Source organism: Haliotis rufescens, unplaced genomic scaffold (genome assembly GCF_023055435.1).
Source record: "Haliotis rufescens isolate VD_foot unplaced genomic scaffold, xgHalRufe1.0.p SCAF_61, whole genome shotgun sequence".
Taxonomy (NCBI): domain Eukaryota; kingdom Metazoa; phylum Mollusca; class Gastropoda; order Lepetellida; family Haliotidae; genus Haliotis; species Haliotis rufescens.
Genome location: NW_025964346.1, coordinates 405,659 through 424,653, shown reverse-complemented (window position 1 = coordinate 424,653; position 18,995 = coordinate 405,659). Strand labels below are relative to the sequence as shown.

Here is an 18,995-nt window from a genome sequence, read left to right as displayed (position 1 = left end):
CAAACAAACAGTAACCCGTGACAAGGATATGCAACATTTTACGGTTATACATACAGAAATATGTGATGCAGATTGTTCTTGTTTTGTTTGTTGTTAAACGCCGCACTCAGCAATATTACAATTATATGACGGTGGCCTTTAAATAATCGAGTGTGGACCAGATAATCCCGTAAATGCCGTCATGAGCAGTGATCTACGCAACTGGGCTACGATGACATGCATCAACCGAATCAGCGAGCCTGACCACCCGATCCCGTTAGTCGCCTATTACGACAAGCATAGTCGACTTTTACGGCAAGCATTTCTACCCCGGATCTTCACGGGTCGCCGTCATGGCAGACCAATGGCGATAAAAACGAGAAATACTGGTCTAGCGACTTTCGAATTTTAGAATTTAGGTGAAGTTTAACTTCTGAAAATTTGTGAAAAATATAAAAAAGTATAATGAAATAGATGCACTGTAATACAAGTATAAACAAGCAGGAGAAACGTTGCAAGCTTTTTCTTTATTTCATGAATTTTACATGATTTATTGCATATTAAATCTGAAAGAACACTTATTTCAAGGTAACTAGATTCGAAATGTAAACTTATAGGCAACAATATCGATATATCAAGGGTGGTAGTACAGAATATTTTGCATATTTAAACCAGTCACTGAATCAAGCCAGGATCTCTCCTTTACCGGGTGTTGCCCAACCTGAAAAATAAAACATGTAATTCCTACAGATGCTCTTTATTAGACAGAAGACTTATGACATACTCCCTCAGTATAAAATCTATACCACTCTCCGCTCATATAATCGCCTTTTATCTCGCACCTGCGACACTCTCCACTCATTTACATACCCCTTATCTCAAACCTGGACCACGCTCCACTCATTAATAAACCCCTTATTTCGCGCTTGCACCACTCTCCACTCATATAATCGCCTTTAATCTCGCACCCGCAGCACTATCCACTCATTTATACACCCCTTATCTCAAACCTGGACCACGCTCCACTCATTTATACACCCCTTAGCTCGCATCTGGACCACTCTCCACTCATTTATACACCCCTTAACTCGCATCTGGACCACTCTCCACTCATTTATACACCCCTTAACTCGCATCTGGACCACTCTCCACTCATTTATACACCCCTTATCTCGCACCTGCACCACTCTCCACTCATTTATACATCCCTTATCTCGCACCTGCACCACTCTCCACTCATTTATACATCCCTTATCTCGCACCCGCAGCACTATCCATTCATTTATACATCCCTTATCTCGCACCTGCACCACTCTCCACTCATTTATACACCCCTTATCTCGCACCTGCACCACTCTCCACTCATTTATACACCCCTTATCTCGCACCTGCACCACTCTCCACTCATTTATACACCCCTTATCTTGCACCTGCACCACTCTCCACTCATTTATACATCCCTTATCTCGCACCTGCACCACTCTCCACTCATTTATACATCCCTTATCTCGCACCCGCAGCACTATCCACTCATTTATACTTCCCTTATCTCGCACCTGCACCACTCTCCACTCATTTATACACCCCTTATCTCGCACCTGCACCACTCTCCACTCATTTACACACCCCTTATCTCAAACCTGGACCACGCTCCACTCATTTATACACCCCTTATCTCGCACCTGCACCACTCTCCACTCATATAATCGCCTTTAATCTCGCACCCGCAGCACTATCCACTCATTTATACATCCCTTATCTCGCACCTGCACCATTCTCCACTCATTTATACACCCCTTATCTCGCACCTGCACCACTCTCCACTCATTAATACATCCCTTATCTCGCACCCGCAGCACTATCCACACATTTATACATCCCTTATCTCGCACCCGCACCACTCTCCACTCATTTATACACCCCTTATCTCGCACCTGCACCACTCTCCACTCATTTATACATCCCTTATCTCGCACCTGCACCACTCTCCGCTCATTTATACATCCCTTATCTCGCACCCGCAGCACTATCCACTCATTTATACACCCCTTATCTCGCACCCGCAGCACTATCCACTCATTTATACACCCCTTATCTCGCACCCGCAGCACTATCCACTCATTTATACACCCCTTATCTCGCACCCGGACCACTCTCCACTCATTTATACATCCCTTATCTCGCACCTGGACCACTCTCAACTCATGTAATCGCCTTTAATCTCGCACCTGCACCGCTCGCCGTTCCTTCAAACACCTTTACCTCTTACCTTCTTTTTTTAAAGTGCATGGCTTCATTTCAAACAAATAAATCGTACACAGTTTACCTGGAGGAGATCTGAACGAGGGCACCGCTCACTTCTTGTAATAGTGCAGCCACCCTTTCTCCGCCTTGCCCCCGGAACCCTTGGCAGCCTGGAGTTGGCAGAGAGATGTTTCCTTGTGGTGGAAGAAAGCCTTACACTTGGGGTTCCCCAGACAGTGAAAGCTGCAAGCCCCCAGGTCCAGCTTAGTCTGTGGCATGACGACGTAGGACGTCACTATCTTGCCGTCCATGGCGGGGAGTCTGTCAAACAAGCTCTGCTCCATCTGGGCGGCGACGCAGGGCGGGAACACAAGGAGGGTGGCCAGGAATACCAACATAATGTGTTCTCTCCCTCGTTCACAAATGTCTGGAACAATGTTATACATGAAGCTACAATATTGATGACAAAAAGCAACACAGGTGTACATTTTCCAGGTAACGCTTGACGGGACGTTACGTGTTTGGCCTGGCGACAACGTTACACCAGGCACATAATGGACAGGGCGTCACGGCAAGGCGTACAACGTTATATCATGTGCCCTGATAGGGATAGGGCGTAACGGCAAGGCGTACAACGTTATATCATGTAGCCTGATAGGGACAGGGCAACACGGCAAGGCGTACAACGTTATATCATGTAGCCTGATAGGAACAGGGCGACACGGCAAGGCGTACAACGTTATATCATGTAGCCTGATAGGGACAGGGCAACACGGCAAGGAGTACAACGTTATATCAGGTAGCCTGATAGGGACAGGGCAACATGGCAAGGCGTACAACGTTATATCATGTAGCCTGATAGGGACAGGGCGACACGGCAAGGCGTACAACGTTATATCATGTAGCCTGATAGGGACAGGGCAACACGGCAAGGCGTACAACGTTATATCATTTAGCCTGATAGGGACAGGGCAACACGGCAAGGCGTACAACGTTATATCATGTAGCCTGATAGGGACAGGGCAACACGGCAAGGAGTACAACGTTATATCATGTAGCCTTATAGGGACAGGGCTACACGGCAAGGAGTACAACGTTATATCATGTAGCCTTATAGGGACAGGGCTACACGGCAAGGAGTACAACGTTATATCATGTAGCCTGATAGGGACAGGGCTACACGGCAAGGCGTACAACGTTATATCATGTAGCCTGATAGGGACAGGGCTACACGGCAAGGCGTACAACGTTATATCATGTAGCCTGATAGGGACAGGGCAACACGGCAAGGCGTACAACGTTATATCATGTAGCCTGATAGGGACAGGGCAACACGGCAAGGCGTACAACGTTATATCATATAGCCTGATAGGGACAGGGCTACACGGCAAGGCGTACAACGTTATATCATGTAGCCTGATAGGGACAGGGCAACACGGCAAGGCGTACAACGTTATATCATGTAGCCTGATAGGGACAGGGCAACACGGCAAGGCGTACAACGTTATATCATGTAGCCTGATAGGAACAGGGCGACACGGCAAGGAGTACAACGTTATATTATGTAGCCTGATAGGAACAGGGCGACACGGCAAGGAGTACAACGTTATATCATATAGCCTGATAGGGACAGGGCGACACGGCAAGGCGTACAACGTTATATCAGGTAGCCTGATAGGAACAGGGCGACACGGCAAGGAGTACAACGTTATATCACATGCCCTGATAAGTCCTTTGCGACACGGCAAGGCGTACAACGTTATATCGTTTGCCCTGATAGGAGCAAGGCGACACGGCAAGATATGCAACGCCGTCAGAATTTACACACATTTCCATAAACGAAAACCTGGACCACCCCCCTCTAAACCCTTTTCCTTGATCTGCAACTGCAGTTGGTCTCGAGTCCACAACTAAGGCAATATTACATTTGGTACAGCAATGAAACACATGTTATTAAACTAAAACAATTTTCATAATTGGCTTAATAATTTTAACTGCAACTACACGCTACCCAAGTGCGTCAGTCCTCCTCTGGTGTCTGTGCCTATATGTTCCTCTGAGATACAAGTTGCCTTGGCTGTGTATCAGTATTGGCATGGGAACGTCTCTCAACAGATACAAATAGGCAGAGAGATATGTTAGTAAATGATTAATGGCAATACAATATATCCATGATTTGGTCGCTATCCTTTTCGTTTGTAAACATTTGGTTTAGGAGGGGATAGTGTTCAGGTTGCTAAAGCGACGAACGGACGCCCTTACATTACCACCAACAACGTAGGACCCAAATCTCTAAGCAAACACAGTGTAACCCATGACAAATTATCAAGGATATGCAGCATTTTATGGTCATACATGCAGAAATATGTGATGCAGATTGTTCTTGTTTTGTTTATTGGTAAACGCCGCACACAGCAATATTACAATTATATGACGGTGGCCTTTAAATAATCGAGTCTGGACCAGATCATCCCGTGATTGCCGTGATGAGCAGTGATCTACGCAACTGGGCTACGATGATATGCAACAACCTAGTCAGCGAGCCTGACCACCCGATCCGTTTTGTCGCCTCTTATGACAAGCATTGTTACCTTTTACGGCCAGCATGAGTTGCTGAAGACCTATTCTAACCGGATCCTGAGAAGCAAGCCACTTCTTGATGTAATGTAAACTGATATCAAATTTTGCCTCTCTCTTGACATATGATATAGCTTATTTGGTCCAGAAAGGACTGCTGGGTGTTTAGGGTTATGGTAGATATTAGAGAGGTATGTTTCCCAACCGTGTGCTGGCATGGTAACGCTTGAACTGAACCCAGTGCTTACTTACCTACTTAAATTAGGAATTTAACTTCAGCTTTCCGACATATGCGTATTTCGCGAACTGGCCCGCCAGGCCATTTAGTGTTTGGTAGAAAAGGGTATGTCAGAAAAGGTGAGGCAACCTAGGTGGGGCTTTCTAGTGTTGATTACTAAATTTTGAGAACAAATTTGGAATTTTGAAATATGCCATTCAAAAGGTGGAGAGGGTTGGAGGTAATCTTTTTCGGTCGTTTCCTGTGACGTTATCGTGCATCACCGGTGAGGTGATGTGGTTCTGTCCTGCGCGTGAAGTATTCACTGCAACATTCAGTGCGTGACGTATTCACTGCAACATTCAGTGCGTGACGTATTCACTGCAACATTCAGTGCGTGACGTATTCACTGCAACATTCAGTGCGTGACGTATTCACTGCAACATTCAGTGCGTGAAGAATTCTTTGCAACATTCAGTGCGTGACGTTTTCACTGCAACATTCAGTGCGTGACGTATCCACTGCAACATTCAGTGCGTGAAGTATTCACTGCAACATTCAGTGCGTGACGTATCCACTGCAACATTCAGTGCGTGAAGTATTCACTGCAACATTCAGTGCGTGAAGTATTCACTGCAACATTCAGTGCGTGACGTATCCACTGCAACATTCAGTGCGTGAAGTATTCACTGCAACATTCAGTGCGTGAAGTATTCACTGCAACATTCAGTGCGTGACGTATCCACTGCAACATTCAGTGCGTGAAGTATTCACTGCAACATTCAGTGCGTGAAGTATTCACTGCAACATTCAGTGCGTGAAGTATTCACTGCAACATTCAGAGCGTGAAGTAGTCACTGCAACATTCAGTGCGTGACGTAGTCACTGCAACATTCAGTGCGTGAGGTTAGAAGGGAATGACAAGGAAATACATGTAAATAGTGAAACTCGTCCCTGATTAATTGGGAGTCACACAATGTACATATCCTTTGTTCTCGTGGTATAGTTTCCCATCGGCTTGTTTCTAGTTGAGGCTTTTTGTGCATATATACATTAATAACCAGTTGGCATTCAACATCCATTACATTTTATGTGTGCACAGCCTGGCCTTAACTCTACAATAAAAGCGTCAATTTTTTTTAAGTTGACATCCTTTTGAAAGGGTAGTTCTTTCTGAAGCCAGGTTAGACTTGTACTGAATATTGTTACTTGTAACACCACCGACGCCTGTTTTTTTGTAGATGTCATGGCAATTGGACATATAATATTTTACCCTGTGTAACAACCACTGACGAGTGTAAGTTATTTTAATATGTCTCTTCTATCACTATGACTTAGCGCATTAGGTTTTATAGAGTTTCAATAACCTTACTCCATTACTGATCGTGATTTATCAAATCATAAACGCACACGTACACTTCTGAAATGATCTACTCGGACAAGCTGTGCAGGGCGATTACAAATAAGTCAAACATTCAATGTTCTTCCGGTTGTTTGTGACAAATAGCCAGTTGACATTCCGAGTGCATCTGATTTCAGAGTTTGTACTTTCTCCTTCCCTGACATTGTATTGACTGCTTTGTCAACAACCCTTCTCTCTCCCCACTACCGACACGTGTGCCCCCCCCCCCCCCTGTCGTACAACACCCCCTGCCCTGACCCCATCTGACCCCCCCCCCCCCCCCCTCACACACACACACACACACAAACACTCACACTACCCACACATGTGCCCCCGTCGTACAACCTCGTGTGGCGAACTTGCTGTCAACAGTCAACTGTCCACATTAGGTCATGCAATCTTTAATGATCATATTTTATTTATTGTCAGCAGCCTATATTGAGACATCTTATCTGTAATGAGCACATGCTATATTATTGTCAACTGCCTATATTGAGACATCTTATCTGTAATGAGCACATGCTATATTATTGTCAACTGCCTATATTGAGACATCTTATCTGTAATGAGCACATGCTATATTATTGTCAACTGCCTATATTGAGACATCTTATCTGTAATGAGCACATGCTATATTATTGTCAACTGCCTATATTGAGACATCTCATCTGTAATGAGCACATGCTATATTATTGTCAACTGCCTATATTGAGACATCTTATCTGTAAAGAGCACATGCTATATTATTGTCAACTGCCTATATTGAGACATCTCATCTGTAATGAGCACATGCTATATTATTGTCAACTGTCTACATTAAGACGTGCGATCTATAATGACCCTATGTTCTATTAATGTCAACTGTCTACCGATTTCAACATTTAATTTTAACACAAAGGTGGCAAAGATTTAGCACACCTTGGCGTCCATTTGGTTCGATATCTGGTTAGTTTGTTCTAACATGATATATGACAGTGAAACAGACCATATCCCTTGCTACAGGACGCTGGAGGTTTTTAATCCATTCTTGTTCCCAAACTTCTTCTACTCCAATACTACTCTACTGGCAATACTCCAGCTCTATGACGGCGGTCTGTAAATAATCGATTCTGGACCAGACAATCCAGTGAATATATGAACAGTATGTACATGCTCACTCTGTTATTACCAACATAATTCACAGAATACAATATGTTTCTATATAAATTGTCACTGCAAAAGAATAACCAGTCTTCATTATTCACGGAAACACTCTTACTGGCGTAAAGGGCATCAATCAGTGATGACACCATGTGTTCACGACAACACTAAGCACGTGCTGCCCTACCGGTATCACTCACCAACATTATTTGCATAAATGCCTGACACCGCACATCAGTACTCCTGGCATGTGATGGCAGCATGTAAACAAACCAGACAATCAAGTGATCGATGAACAAGAAAATCCAGTGACAGGATAGTGCATTTACTGTTTTTGTTGAAACTGATAAAAACGATACGTTAATTTTGAATTACTTCGGGGCCCTTTACATGTACAGACGTATCAGGTAAAGAAAGAAAGCAACGGTTTCTGCTACAAAATGCCATTCTGACTTTGATAGAGAGGGGCCATAGCCATCGTCACGCCCTCACATGACTCAACACATGAACTTGTGTCAACATGACGCTGTGTCCTCCTCATGTGACACAGGGAGACACACACACGATGTCCAGCTAAATAATGTCTGTCTTAGATTTCAATACGGAGGAAACAATAATAGTGTTTTTATAATGATAATTATCCATGCATGTTATCAAGAATTTAGAGGGCCTTCCTGCGGACACCATATGTTCTTTCCTTCAAACACAATGTACAAGTAAACAACAGAAAACATATACATGGATACATTTATTCTGTATGTATGATTCCATTGCAAGATTGTAAGAGTAAAAATAAATTAAAGTATATGTAAGCTTGTAACTATGTAACTTGTTTGTACTGTACATAGGATCAAGATTCTCCATACCCGTGCCATCAAACTATGACTGCATTGGTCTCCTGACACGTTAGACCACACCCTGATGACTGTCAACTACTGTGCCGTACACATTGAGGACATAGTTTCAATCAGGTAAAATCTGGCGTTTATCGAGGTCCATATCAGCACAACGTTTCCTCGACATCCACAGAGATTCGGATCATTGCCACAAGCCGAAGGAAAATGGAAGTCCATCTGCATGTAGGGTATGTTTTACAAGATCGACACCGATACAACGAACCGTTTCTCAATAGTTGTTTGAAGTAGCGCAAACTATGTGAGATAATAGTCATGACTCTGAGAAAGACAGGTATTTGCTAAAACGGAAAGAGGTACGCTCGTACATGTTGATAAGTCTGTTGACTTTGAGTAGAACACTTTAGAATGAAAAGTTATTGTGAGTCCTCCCTTGGTGACAGATATGTCACAACTGTTGTCGGGTCATCAACAAACACATCCCGTATTGGTCGAATGTATGATGAGTGGTCTTCAGCAGAAGCCCCGGATGTAGCATCCTTTTCATCTTTGACATCACTTGAAACAGGGAAGTACTCACCAAGAGTGGGTGTGGCTAGTTCGCTCTCCTCTCTTTCCCCTACATCACTGGACACTGGGATGTACTCAACAAGAGCAGGTGTGACTGGTTCGCTCTCCTCTCCGTCCCCTAAATCACTGGACACTGGGGAGTACTCAACAAGAGTGGGTGTGGCTAGTTCACTCTCCTCTCCGTCCCCTAAATCACTGGACACTGGGAAGTACTCAACAAGAGCAGGTGTGGCTACTTCGCTCTCCTCTCCGTCCCCTAAATCACTGGACACTGGGGAGTACTCAACAAGAGTGGGTGTGGCTAGTTCACTCTCCTCTCCGTCCCCTAAATCACTGGACACTGGGAAGTACTCAACAAGAGCAGGTGTGGCTAGTTCGCTCTCCTCTCCGTCCCCTACATCACTGGACACTGGGGAGTACTCAACAAGAGTGGGTGTGGCCAGTTCGCTCTCCTCCTCCGCCCCCTCCTTCTTCTCTTTCTTTTCCCTCTTCTCCTTCTCCTCCTCCACCATGTTGTTTGGGGTGTTTGTGTTTCTCCCGGGGAGCTCTGGGTCCACATCATCATCATGTATTTCATAGTACCTGTGTATCACCTGGTAGTCATGAGTAGGCACCTGTGAAGTCTCTGTGACCATCCCAGTTTCCAGTTGGTTTCTCCCGGGAAACTCCGGGTCCATGTCTTCCTCGTGTAGTTCATAGTATCTGTGTAGACCCTGGTACTCCAGTGTAGGCAGTGACACCTGTCCAGTAGCATTGACCATCACAGCTTCCAGTGGACGACGCCTGTATAAACAGTATTATTGTAAATACAAACAAGGCTTTGGGCGATATCAAACATGTATACACTATAGATAGTACCTTTTTGTATTATGTGACACGCCACATGGCAGCGTGCATTCTCGTTTGTGTTTTCTGCTGTATTACGAGAAGAAGATTTGTGCATTTACAAAGTTGGATAACCAGTGCCTTGAGTGTAAATGGTACAGCTAACCAGCTTCAGAGGCAGAGAGTGTAATGATGTCATTTGAGCATTGTGATGCAATTTCATTGTAGATAAGATATCACTTGATCCTACCAAGCGATATCTCCAGTGGAAGCCAGTTTCAGTTTATCTCATTTGCGTTGGTACGATCGCGTTGTTGTTAAGCTTCTGGTATAATTTGCTGTTCAGTGAACGTTCAATGGTTATTGTTGGACGCTATACCCTCAATGTTGAATTGTACCAACTGTTCATCCCGTAGCTATCACCTTTTAGTACATATTGAAGAATACAAATACTGACCTTTGTGCAGCAATGCGTTTGCGGTAACGCACACACTGTCTCAGCGCTATACAAAACACAGTTGCTGCAAGGATTCCAATAATGATACCAAGGATTCTGATAATGATACCATTTGTCTTCAGAGCTTTGGAAAGCATAAAATGAAAGGATAAATGTAATAAATATGTGTAAATGGACATCAGTAATATCATATACATATCTTAAATGCATGATTATCAAATTCAGTATCAATACACAGTAACAAGATGTCTGTATGTGTATAAAAGTATTTTTGTCTGGCCACATGCATTCGGAGGGGGCAACATGAAACAGGTCAAAACAGAAACAACATGCTGGTTACATATCAAATCATACATAATGCATACATAAACACAACAAAACAAAGGATCCTCAGCATGGCACCATAACATCAATTAATAAATGCCACCTGCTTTCATTTCATATGGACAGTGGATGTCATACAAGTCATCATGTTGGATACATGGCAATTAGCGTACCTGTTTTACAAGGAGCAGCTTGACGGCATTCCTCTATGGAGCAGTTGCCTGTACAAGAGGGATCACACCCGCTGATAGTGCACCCCGTGATGCATGTTCCAGTCTTCTGATGACACACCCCGTCACGACACACTGCACACGTCTGGTCACACACTTCCCCATACCAGCCCTGGCTGCATCCATGTGTACAGGATCCGGTGTTTGAGTGACAGGTGTGATTGAGGCACGTCTCAGAACACGGTGTACAGTTTTTCCCGAAATATCCAATCTTACATCCTTCAACACAAGCACCTGTCAGGTCGCACATGTGGTTCAAACAGTTAGCGTCACATCGAGATGCACACGTCGGTCCGTACCATCCATCTTCACAACCACGTGTACACTCGCCACTCTGGTTGTGAGAAGTCGGTGTACAAAAGTTGACTGTATCCTTATCACTGCAATTCAGTGGACATGTGTCAATAATTGACATACAATTATCACTGCACGGCTCAATGCAAAACATTTCGTAAAATATTGATGAACACTCCTTCAAGCATTCACTCTCACAACTTCCTGAACAGTGTGCGCAGGGATGTTCACAGTCCTGACCAGCGTATGGAGGGTGACACTCCTCACATGTTCCTGTGATCCTGTTGCAGGATTTACATCTGCTGGAGCAAGGTCGACAGCCAGAACCGTAGTAGGAGTCAACACATCCAGACACACAGGTGGAGTTCAGCTTGCAGTATTCCTCCTCACACCCACCAGGACATTCTGTACAATTATCAACGGGAGGATCACATGGTATGATGCAGTTTGTGCCTTGGAAACCAGTAACACAGCCTTCAGAACATCGCTCAATCCCCCCATCTGTGATTTCACACGTGTTATGTCGACAACCGTCGCTGCACTTGATACTGCACCGTTTGTCCCAATAGCCAGGGTAACACTTGAGACATTGCCCAGTCTTCTCGTCACACTCTGCACAGTGCTGAATATCAGTGCAGTTGGCAGCTGGAAGAAAATAACTTCTCCTTTATAGTGTATTCCAGAGCACACAATGGTGTTCAAATACATCTAAACTACAGGTTCATGTGAATGATGAACCCCAAGTCTGGCTGCCCTATATGATACCTGTGTAGATATTCCCACTGACAATACATCTCACAGCATATTCCTGCTCTGCGTGTATCACTATATTAATTGTTTGATCCAAGACCTTGTACAAGTGACATATCACATAATGCCACATACAAGGACATTATCTTAATTGAGGAAGAAATCTGCCAAGACAAGGCATCAGTACTATTAACTATTGGCTTGACGCTAACACCTGAAAACATATCCATTCCGCTTTTGTAGTGGATTCCGAAGCTCCAGCAACATCCACATGTACATTGTATATATATATATGGATCCAGCAAATGTACCAGCAAATCCCTGGCTCACAGATTAACCGTATGCCTTCATACAATCAAGGATGGACTTTGCCTTGTACTACATATGTACTATATCTGTTTTTCAGGTGAACATTTGACTTGTCTTTGCCTGTGTTTGTGACGAGTCACACCGGAGGGCCAGGATACGCTCATGTGCAAGAAAACATCCGGTTTCATCAAAGCATTATGGTGATTTCTTATTATTATGAAACTGGTTTCTTCGTTTATTTTATGTTTATAATCCGGGTTGAACCCTCTCGACCAGGACAGTGAAGGTAAAACCAATACATAGGCTGTAGAAATATCCACGTATACACCTTATAGCAACGTAATTCTGATTTACCTTGTGTTCCCATAACCATACAAGCACAGGCTAGGTACAGGAAGGGAACCATTTGGTGTCTGAAACATAAAGAAGTATATACATACACAAAATCAACATCATACTGGCGATACGGGATCGTTTGTTGGTCGTGTGTACACATGTTCTTTAACTAAATGAATCCCTTACAATCAATCAACCATCGCTCTGTCACTTCATTGGAATCTTGGTGGCATACATGTACCTTTACACATGACATATGCATGACATACCTTTACCCATGACATATGCATGACATACCTTTACCCATGACATATATGCATGACATAACTTTACACATGACATATGCATGATATACCTTTACCCATTATATATGCATGATATACCTTTACCCATGACATATACATGATATACCTTTACACATGACATATGCATGACATACCTTTACCCATGACATATGCATGACATACCTTTACCCATGACATATGCATGACATACCTTTACCCATGACATATATGCATGACATAACTTTACACGTGACATATGCATGATATACCTTTACCCATTATATATGCATGATATACCTTTACCCATGACATATATGCATGACATAACTTTACCCATGACATATATGCATGACATAACTTTACACGTGACATATTCATGACATACCTTTACACATGACATATGCATGACATACCTTTACCCATGACATATGCATGATATACCTTTACACATGACATATGCATGGCATACCTTTACACATGACAGATGCATGATATACCTTTACACATGACATATGCATGATATACGGGATCGTTTGTTGGTCGCGTGTACACATGTTCTATAACTAAATGAATCCCTTACAATCAATCAACCATCGCTCTGTCACTTCATTGGAATCTTGATGGCATACATGTACCTTTACACATGACATATTCATGACATACCTTTACACACGACATATGCATGACATACCTTTACCCATGAACTATGCATGATATACCTTTACCCATTATATATGCATGATATACCTTTGAACATGACATATGCATGATATACCTTTACACATGACAAATGCATGATATACCTTTACACATGACATATGCATGACAAACCTTTACACACGACATATGCATGATATACCTTTACACATGACATATGCATGACATACCTTGACATATGGCATATGCATGATAAACCTTGACACATGACATTTGCATGATATACCTTTACCCATGACATATGCATGACATACCTTTACACATGACATATGCATGATATACCTTTACACGTGACATATGCATGATATACGGGATCGTTTGTTGGTCGTGTGTACACATGTTCTATAACTAAATCAATCCCTTACAATCAATCAACCATCGCTCTGTCACTTCATTGGAATCTTCATGGCATACACGTACCTTTACACATTGACATATGCATGATATACCTTTACACACGACATATGCATGATATACCTTTACCCATTATGTATGCATGATATACCTTTAAACATGACATATGCATGATATACCTTTGCACATGACATATGGATGACATACCTTTACACATTGACAAATGCATGATATACCTTTACACATGACATATGCATGATATACCTTTGCACATGACATATGCATGATATACCTATACACATGACATATGCATGACATACCTTTACATATGACATAGGCATGATATACCTTGCCACATGACATATGCATGATATACCTTGACACATGACATATGCATGATATACCTTTACACATGGCATATGCATGAACTACATTACCAATAACATATATGCATGACATAGCCTTACACATGACATATGCAAGATATACCTTGACAGATGACATATGCATGATATACCCTGACACATGACATATGCATGATATACATTTACTCATGACATATGCATGATATACCTTTACACATGACATATGCATGATATACCTTTACACATGACATATGCATGATATACCTTTACACATGACATATGCATGACATACCTTGACATATGACATATGCATGATAAACCTTGACACATGACATTTGCATAATATACCTTTACCCATGACATATGCATGATATATGCATCACATACCTTTACACATGACATTTGCATAATATACCTTTACCCATGACATATGCATGATATACCTTTACACATGACACATGCATGATATACCTTTACACATGACATATGCATGAACTACATTACCAATAACATATATGTATGACATAGCCTTACACATGACATATGCAAGATATACCTTGACAGATGACATATGCATGATATACCTTGACACATGACATATGCATGATATACATTTACTCATGACATATGCATGATAAACCTTTACACATGACATATGCATGACATATATTTACACATGACATATGCATGACATACCTTTACATATGACATGTGCATGATATACCTTTACACATGACATATGCATGATATACCTTTACACATGACATATGCATGAACTACATTACCAATAACATATATGCATGACATAGCCTTACACATGACATATGCAAGATATACCTTGACAGATGACATATGCATGATATACCTTGACACATGACATATGCATGATATACATTTACTCATGACATATGCATGATATACCTTTACACATGACATATGCATGATATACCTTTACACATGACATATGCATGATAAAACTTAACAAATGACATATGCATGATATACCTTTACCATGACATATGTATTATATAGCTTTACACATGACATATGCATGACATACCTTTACATATGACATATGCATGATATACCTTGACACATGACATATGTATGATATACCTTGACACATGACATATGCATGATGTACCTTTACCATTACATATACATGACATACCTTTACACATGACATATGTATTATATAGCTTTACACATGACATATGCATGATATACCTTTACGCATGACATATGCATGATATACCTTTACACATGACACATGCATGATATACCTTTACACATGACATATGCATGAAATACATTACCAATAACATATATGCATGACATAGCCTTACACATGACATATGCAAGATATACCTTGACAGATGACATATGCATGATATACCTTGACACATGGCATATGCATGATATACATTTACACATGACATATGCATGATATACCTTTACACATGACATATGCATGACATATCTTTACACATGACAACATCATTACATACCTTCACACATGACACACGCATGACAGATCGTCACACATGAGATACACATGACAGACCGTCACACATGACACAGACATGACAGTCCTTCACACATGACACAGACATGAAATAACTTTGCACATGACACACATATGACATACCTTTTTACAAGACACACACATGACAGACCTTTACAGCACACATATGACAGACCTTTACACATGATACACGCATGACTTACCCTTACACATGACACACACATGACAGATCTTTAAACATGACACAAGCATGACAAACCTTTACACACGACAGGGACCTTTGCACATGACGCATGTATGACAGACATTTACACATAACACACACATAACATACCTTTACAAATGACATACATTTCAAAACGTGACATACACATTACATACCTTTACACATGACGTACGTATGACATATTTTTACAACGACATACCTTTACAGATGATACACACATAACAGACCTTAACGAATGACATACCTTTTAATATGTGACATACACACGACACAGACGTGATAGACCTTTACACATGACACACACATATCTTTACACATGACACAAACATACCTTTACACATGAGATACATATGACAGACCTTTACACATGATACACGTATGACAAACCTTCACACATGACACACACATGACATACCTCTACACATGACACACGCATGACATACCTCTACACATGATACATGTATGACATACCTCTACAAATGACACATACATGACATAGCTTCACACATGACACACGCATGACATACCTTTACATATGATACACATATGACATACCTTCACACGTGACACAGACATGACAGACCTTCACGCATGACACGCACATGACATACCTTTACATATGATACACATATGACATAGCTTCACACGTGACACAGACATGACAGACCTTTACACATGACACACGCATGACTTACCCTTACACATGACACACACATGACGTACCTTGGCACTAGTATCAGGGGCGAGAGCTAGCTACAATGAGAGGTACGTGATAAAAACTACCTTCTGACTGAGTTCAGAATCCCGTTAACTGTGTTTCACGTGGACCTCCAGTGTCATCGTATGAGCCATTGTTATTATATGATAGATGCAGTTCCTGCTCAGTGTGAGTCATAGGTTTCGCTCGCGACTGCCACCTTTCGGTTTCCTGGCTGCACCACAGCAGTAAAAATAAAACATGTAATGCGCGAATAGTGAGGAAGCTGGAAGCTTTCAGAGAAATTATGCTGTCCTTGTTACTTCTACTCTGGTTATTTGGAATTTGATATATTCAAATCAACGTCAACTCATAACTCATAAGCAAATAGTGTTGTGTGGTGGTTGGTGTCGGTTGGTGTTTCCCACTGAGTGACAGTTTATTCAGTTTAACTTCAGGATTGCATGTTATTGTTTTTCTTTAGTTTCGATTACTAAGAGGATAGAAATTAAAGATAGTTAAATAAATAAAGCGACAAAACTCTTCCCATTGCCAATAGAAATCTCTGCATAAACCGAATCGATTGTACGATTCCGAGCATACCATGAGCATGTGTTAATGAATCATGAGATGTACCATATGTTTCCTTGTTTGATCAGGTGAATACTTGACTTGCCTTTGCCTGTGTTTGTGATATGAACCGCCGGTAAGGCAGGATACCATCGCCTTTTCGCGAACACCAGGTCACACATAACTATTTAAAAGTGAGTCATTGACGTGATTATGAAGTAGTCGGAATCGCACAATGGATTCTGCTTTTAGCGAAGATTTCGTATGATTATGGAAAGGGTTTTGTCACCTCTGTTTATATGACTAATGTCTGTTTGCACTCTTTCTCTGATAATATATTATTCTTTCGTTTTGCCTTTTATGCTTTTGGGAATCTGTTTCGGAGGATAATCCGGAGTGGTAAATTATCTTACGATGATTTTAAATATTTCTTTCTATAAGTCAGTCGAAGGGAATTGCTTTAGTGACTATTATTGGACGATATCAGATCATCGATATACCGGAGGCTTAAGTTGAACTTCTTGGCCAAATCCCCTCGTTTTTCTTCGTTTGCACACAGAAATTGATCCGCGAATAATGTAGCACATTTATGCCCATGAAAAAACTTTGGCACATTTATGCCCATGAAAAAACTTTGAAACTCTGTTGTCACCACTTTTAGTAACAAATGCCCGTTGATCGAAGAATTCCGGATCATCCTCACGTTTCACAGGTTGTACAAATGCAAGCTAAACCTTTGTGCTTTTGAGATTCCACATGGGGTTAGTTCCACTTGTCTCAAATAGTTTCTGTTAAAATATAAAACAAATCCTTTTTTGTTGGAAATATGATTAAGATGAACCTTTGAGACAGGGATTTCGTGATATTTTTGCTGGACGCAGCAATATATCTCTTTGTGGGGATTCTTTTGGAGCTTTGGAACCGAGCACCGAGGAGTAATGGACAAGTCTTCAGATTTTAGAGTCAAGCGAAAAGTTACTAATACAGATGTGTGGTGTTGGCACATTTCTTCCTCCACATTCTGGTCTTAAAACTGTGTCACTATTTCATATATTACCTATACCAAGTTCTTTCATAACACAATTACAATATGTGGACGTCTGTGGTAGACAATAGTTTCTGTGTATATTGATAATGCTTGATTAATTACCTGCTTTACTTCATAATAATGTTCTTTAGGGCATTTTAGGTAAGTAAGCAAACATCGATTGAACTTATTTCAGATTTATAAAGCGGTTATTTTCATTGATTTATATACAATTGGATTTGTCATTTCGGGCTGTGTTAGGTACTTACGACGTAAGTTGTTTTTAGCTGGGCGTCATCAGTAAATCCCTTGTCTTTTGTTCACCTCACGGGGTCTGTCAACTGGAACGTTGGGTAGACAGGTATATCTTTGTTGATCAATGAAATTTGTAGCTTAGGTATTTGCCTGATTGGTTAGGTTGAAAATGTTTGTGTCCTCCTTATATGTCTTTGTTTTCACCATTTCACTCTCGCTTCATTCTGCACGGGAAAGGATACACTACCAGCAATTAAAAGGTTAGTATTCAAAGTTATTATATACCTGCTAGTATGATATATAAACCATTGAAAATAAATAAATACATTTATGATATACCTATCAATGATATGAGGCATTTTACATGTGAGATAGAGCCAACATGGAGACGGTCATATCACAGGGGGTGTATTAACCAGACCTGTATTACACCCCCTGCCGGGTGCATTTTGAATGGACGAGCGATA

At 41.5% G+C, this 18,995-nt stretch overlaps 1 protein-coding gene and 1 long non-coding RNA gene across 4 annotated transcripts; both read right to left on the bottom strand.

The window, feature by feature from the left end:
• Positions 1–499: 499 nt before the first annotated feature.
• Positions 500–4,263, bottom strand: LOC125375896. Its single transcript, XR_007218840.1, has 3 exons — positions 4,235–4,263; positions 2,306–2,650; positions 500–700 (listed from the first exon to the last, which is right to left on the bottom strand). It is a non-coding gene; the product is annotated as an uncharacterized LOC125375896 (long non-coding RNA).
• A 4,031-nt stretch (positions 4,264–8,294) lies between these two features.
• On the bottom strand, positions 8,295–16,817 carry LOC124119959 (protein draper-like). Of its 3 annotated transcripts, none has more exons than XM_048386879.1 (5): positions 16,675–16,817; positions 12,527–12,585; positions 10,763–11,758; positions 10,266–10,389; positions 8,295–9,766 (listed from the first exon to the last, which is right to left on the bottom strand). In XM_048386879.1, the coding sequence occupies exons 2-5, from the start codon at positions 12,576–12,578 to the stop codon at positions 8,830–8,832; spliced, it is 2,109 nt and encodes a 702-aa protein (XP_048242836.1). In that variant the 5' UTR covers positions 12,579–12,585; positions 16,675–16,817; the 3' UTR covers positions 8,295–8,829. The 3 variants fall into 3 exon arrangements, with proteins under 3 accessions (XP_048242836.1, XP_048242835.1, XP_048242837.1); XM_048386878.1 differs by having other exon boundaries at positions 16,703–16,817; XM_048386880.1 differs by having other exon boundaries at positions 16,763–16,817.
• Between the last annotated feature and the right edge of the window lie 2,178 nt (positions 16,818–18,995).

What these genes read in the sequence shown, in the direction of transcription:
- LOC124119959 (XM_048386879.1), bottom strand. Translation starts at nt 12,578, where the DNA reads ATGGTTCCCTTCCTGTACCTAGCCTGTGCTTGTATGGTTATGGGAACA. An exon ending in AGCTGCTCCTTGTAAAACAG is followed by an intron (nt 10,390 to 10,762) that starts GTACGCTAATTG and finishes TGCTTTCCAAAG; the next exon opens with CTCTGAAGACAAATGGTATC. An exon ending in AAACGCATTGCTGCACAAAG is followed by an intron (nt 9,767 to 10,265) that starts GTCAGTATTTGT and finishes CTGTTTATACAG; the next exon opens with GCGTCGTCCACTGGAAGCTG.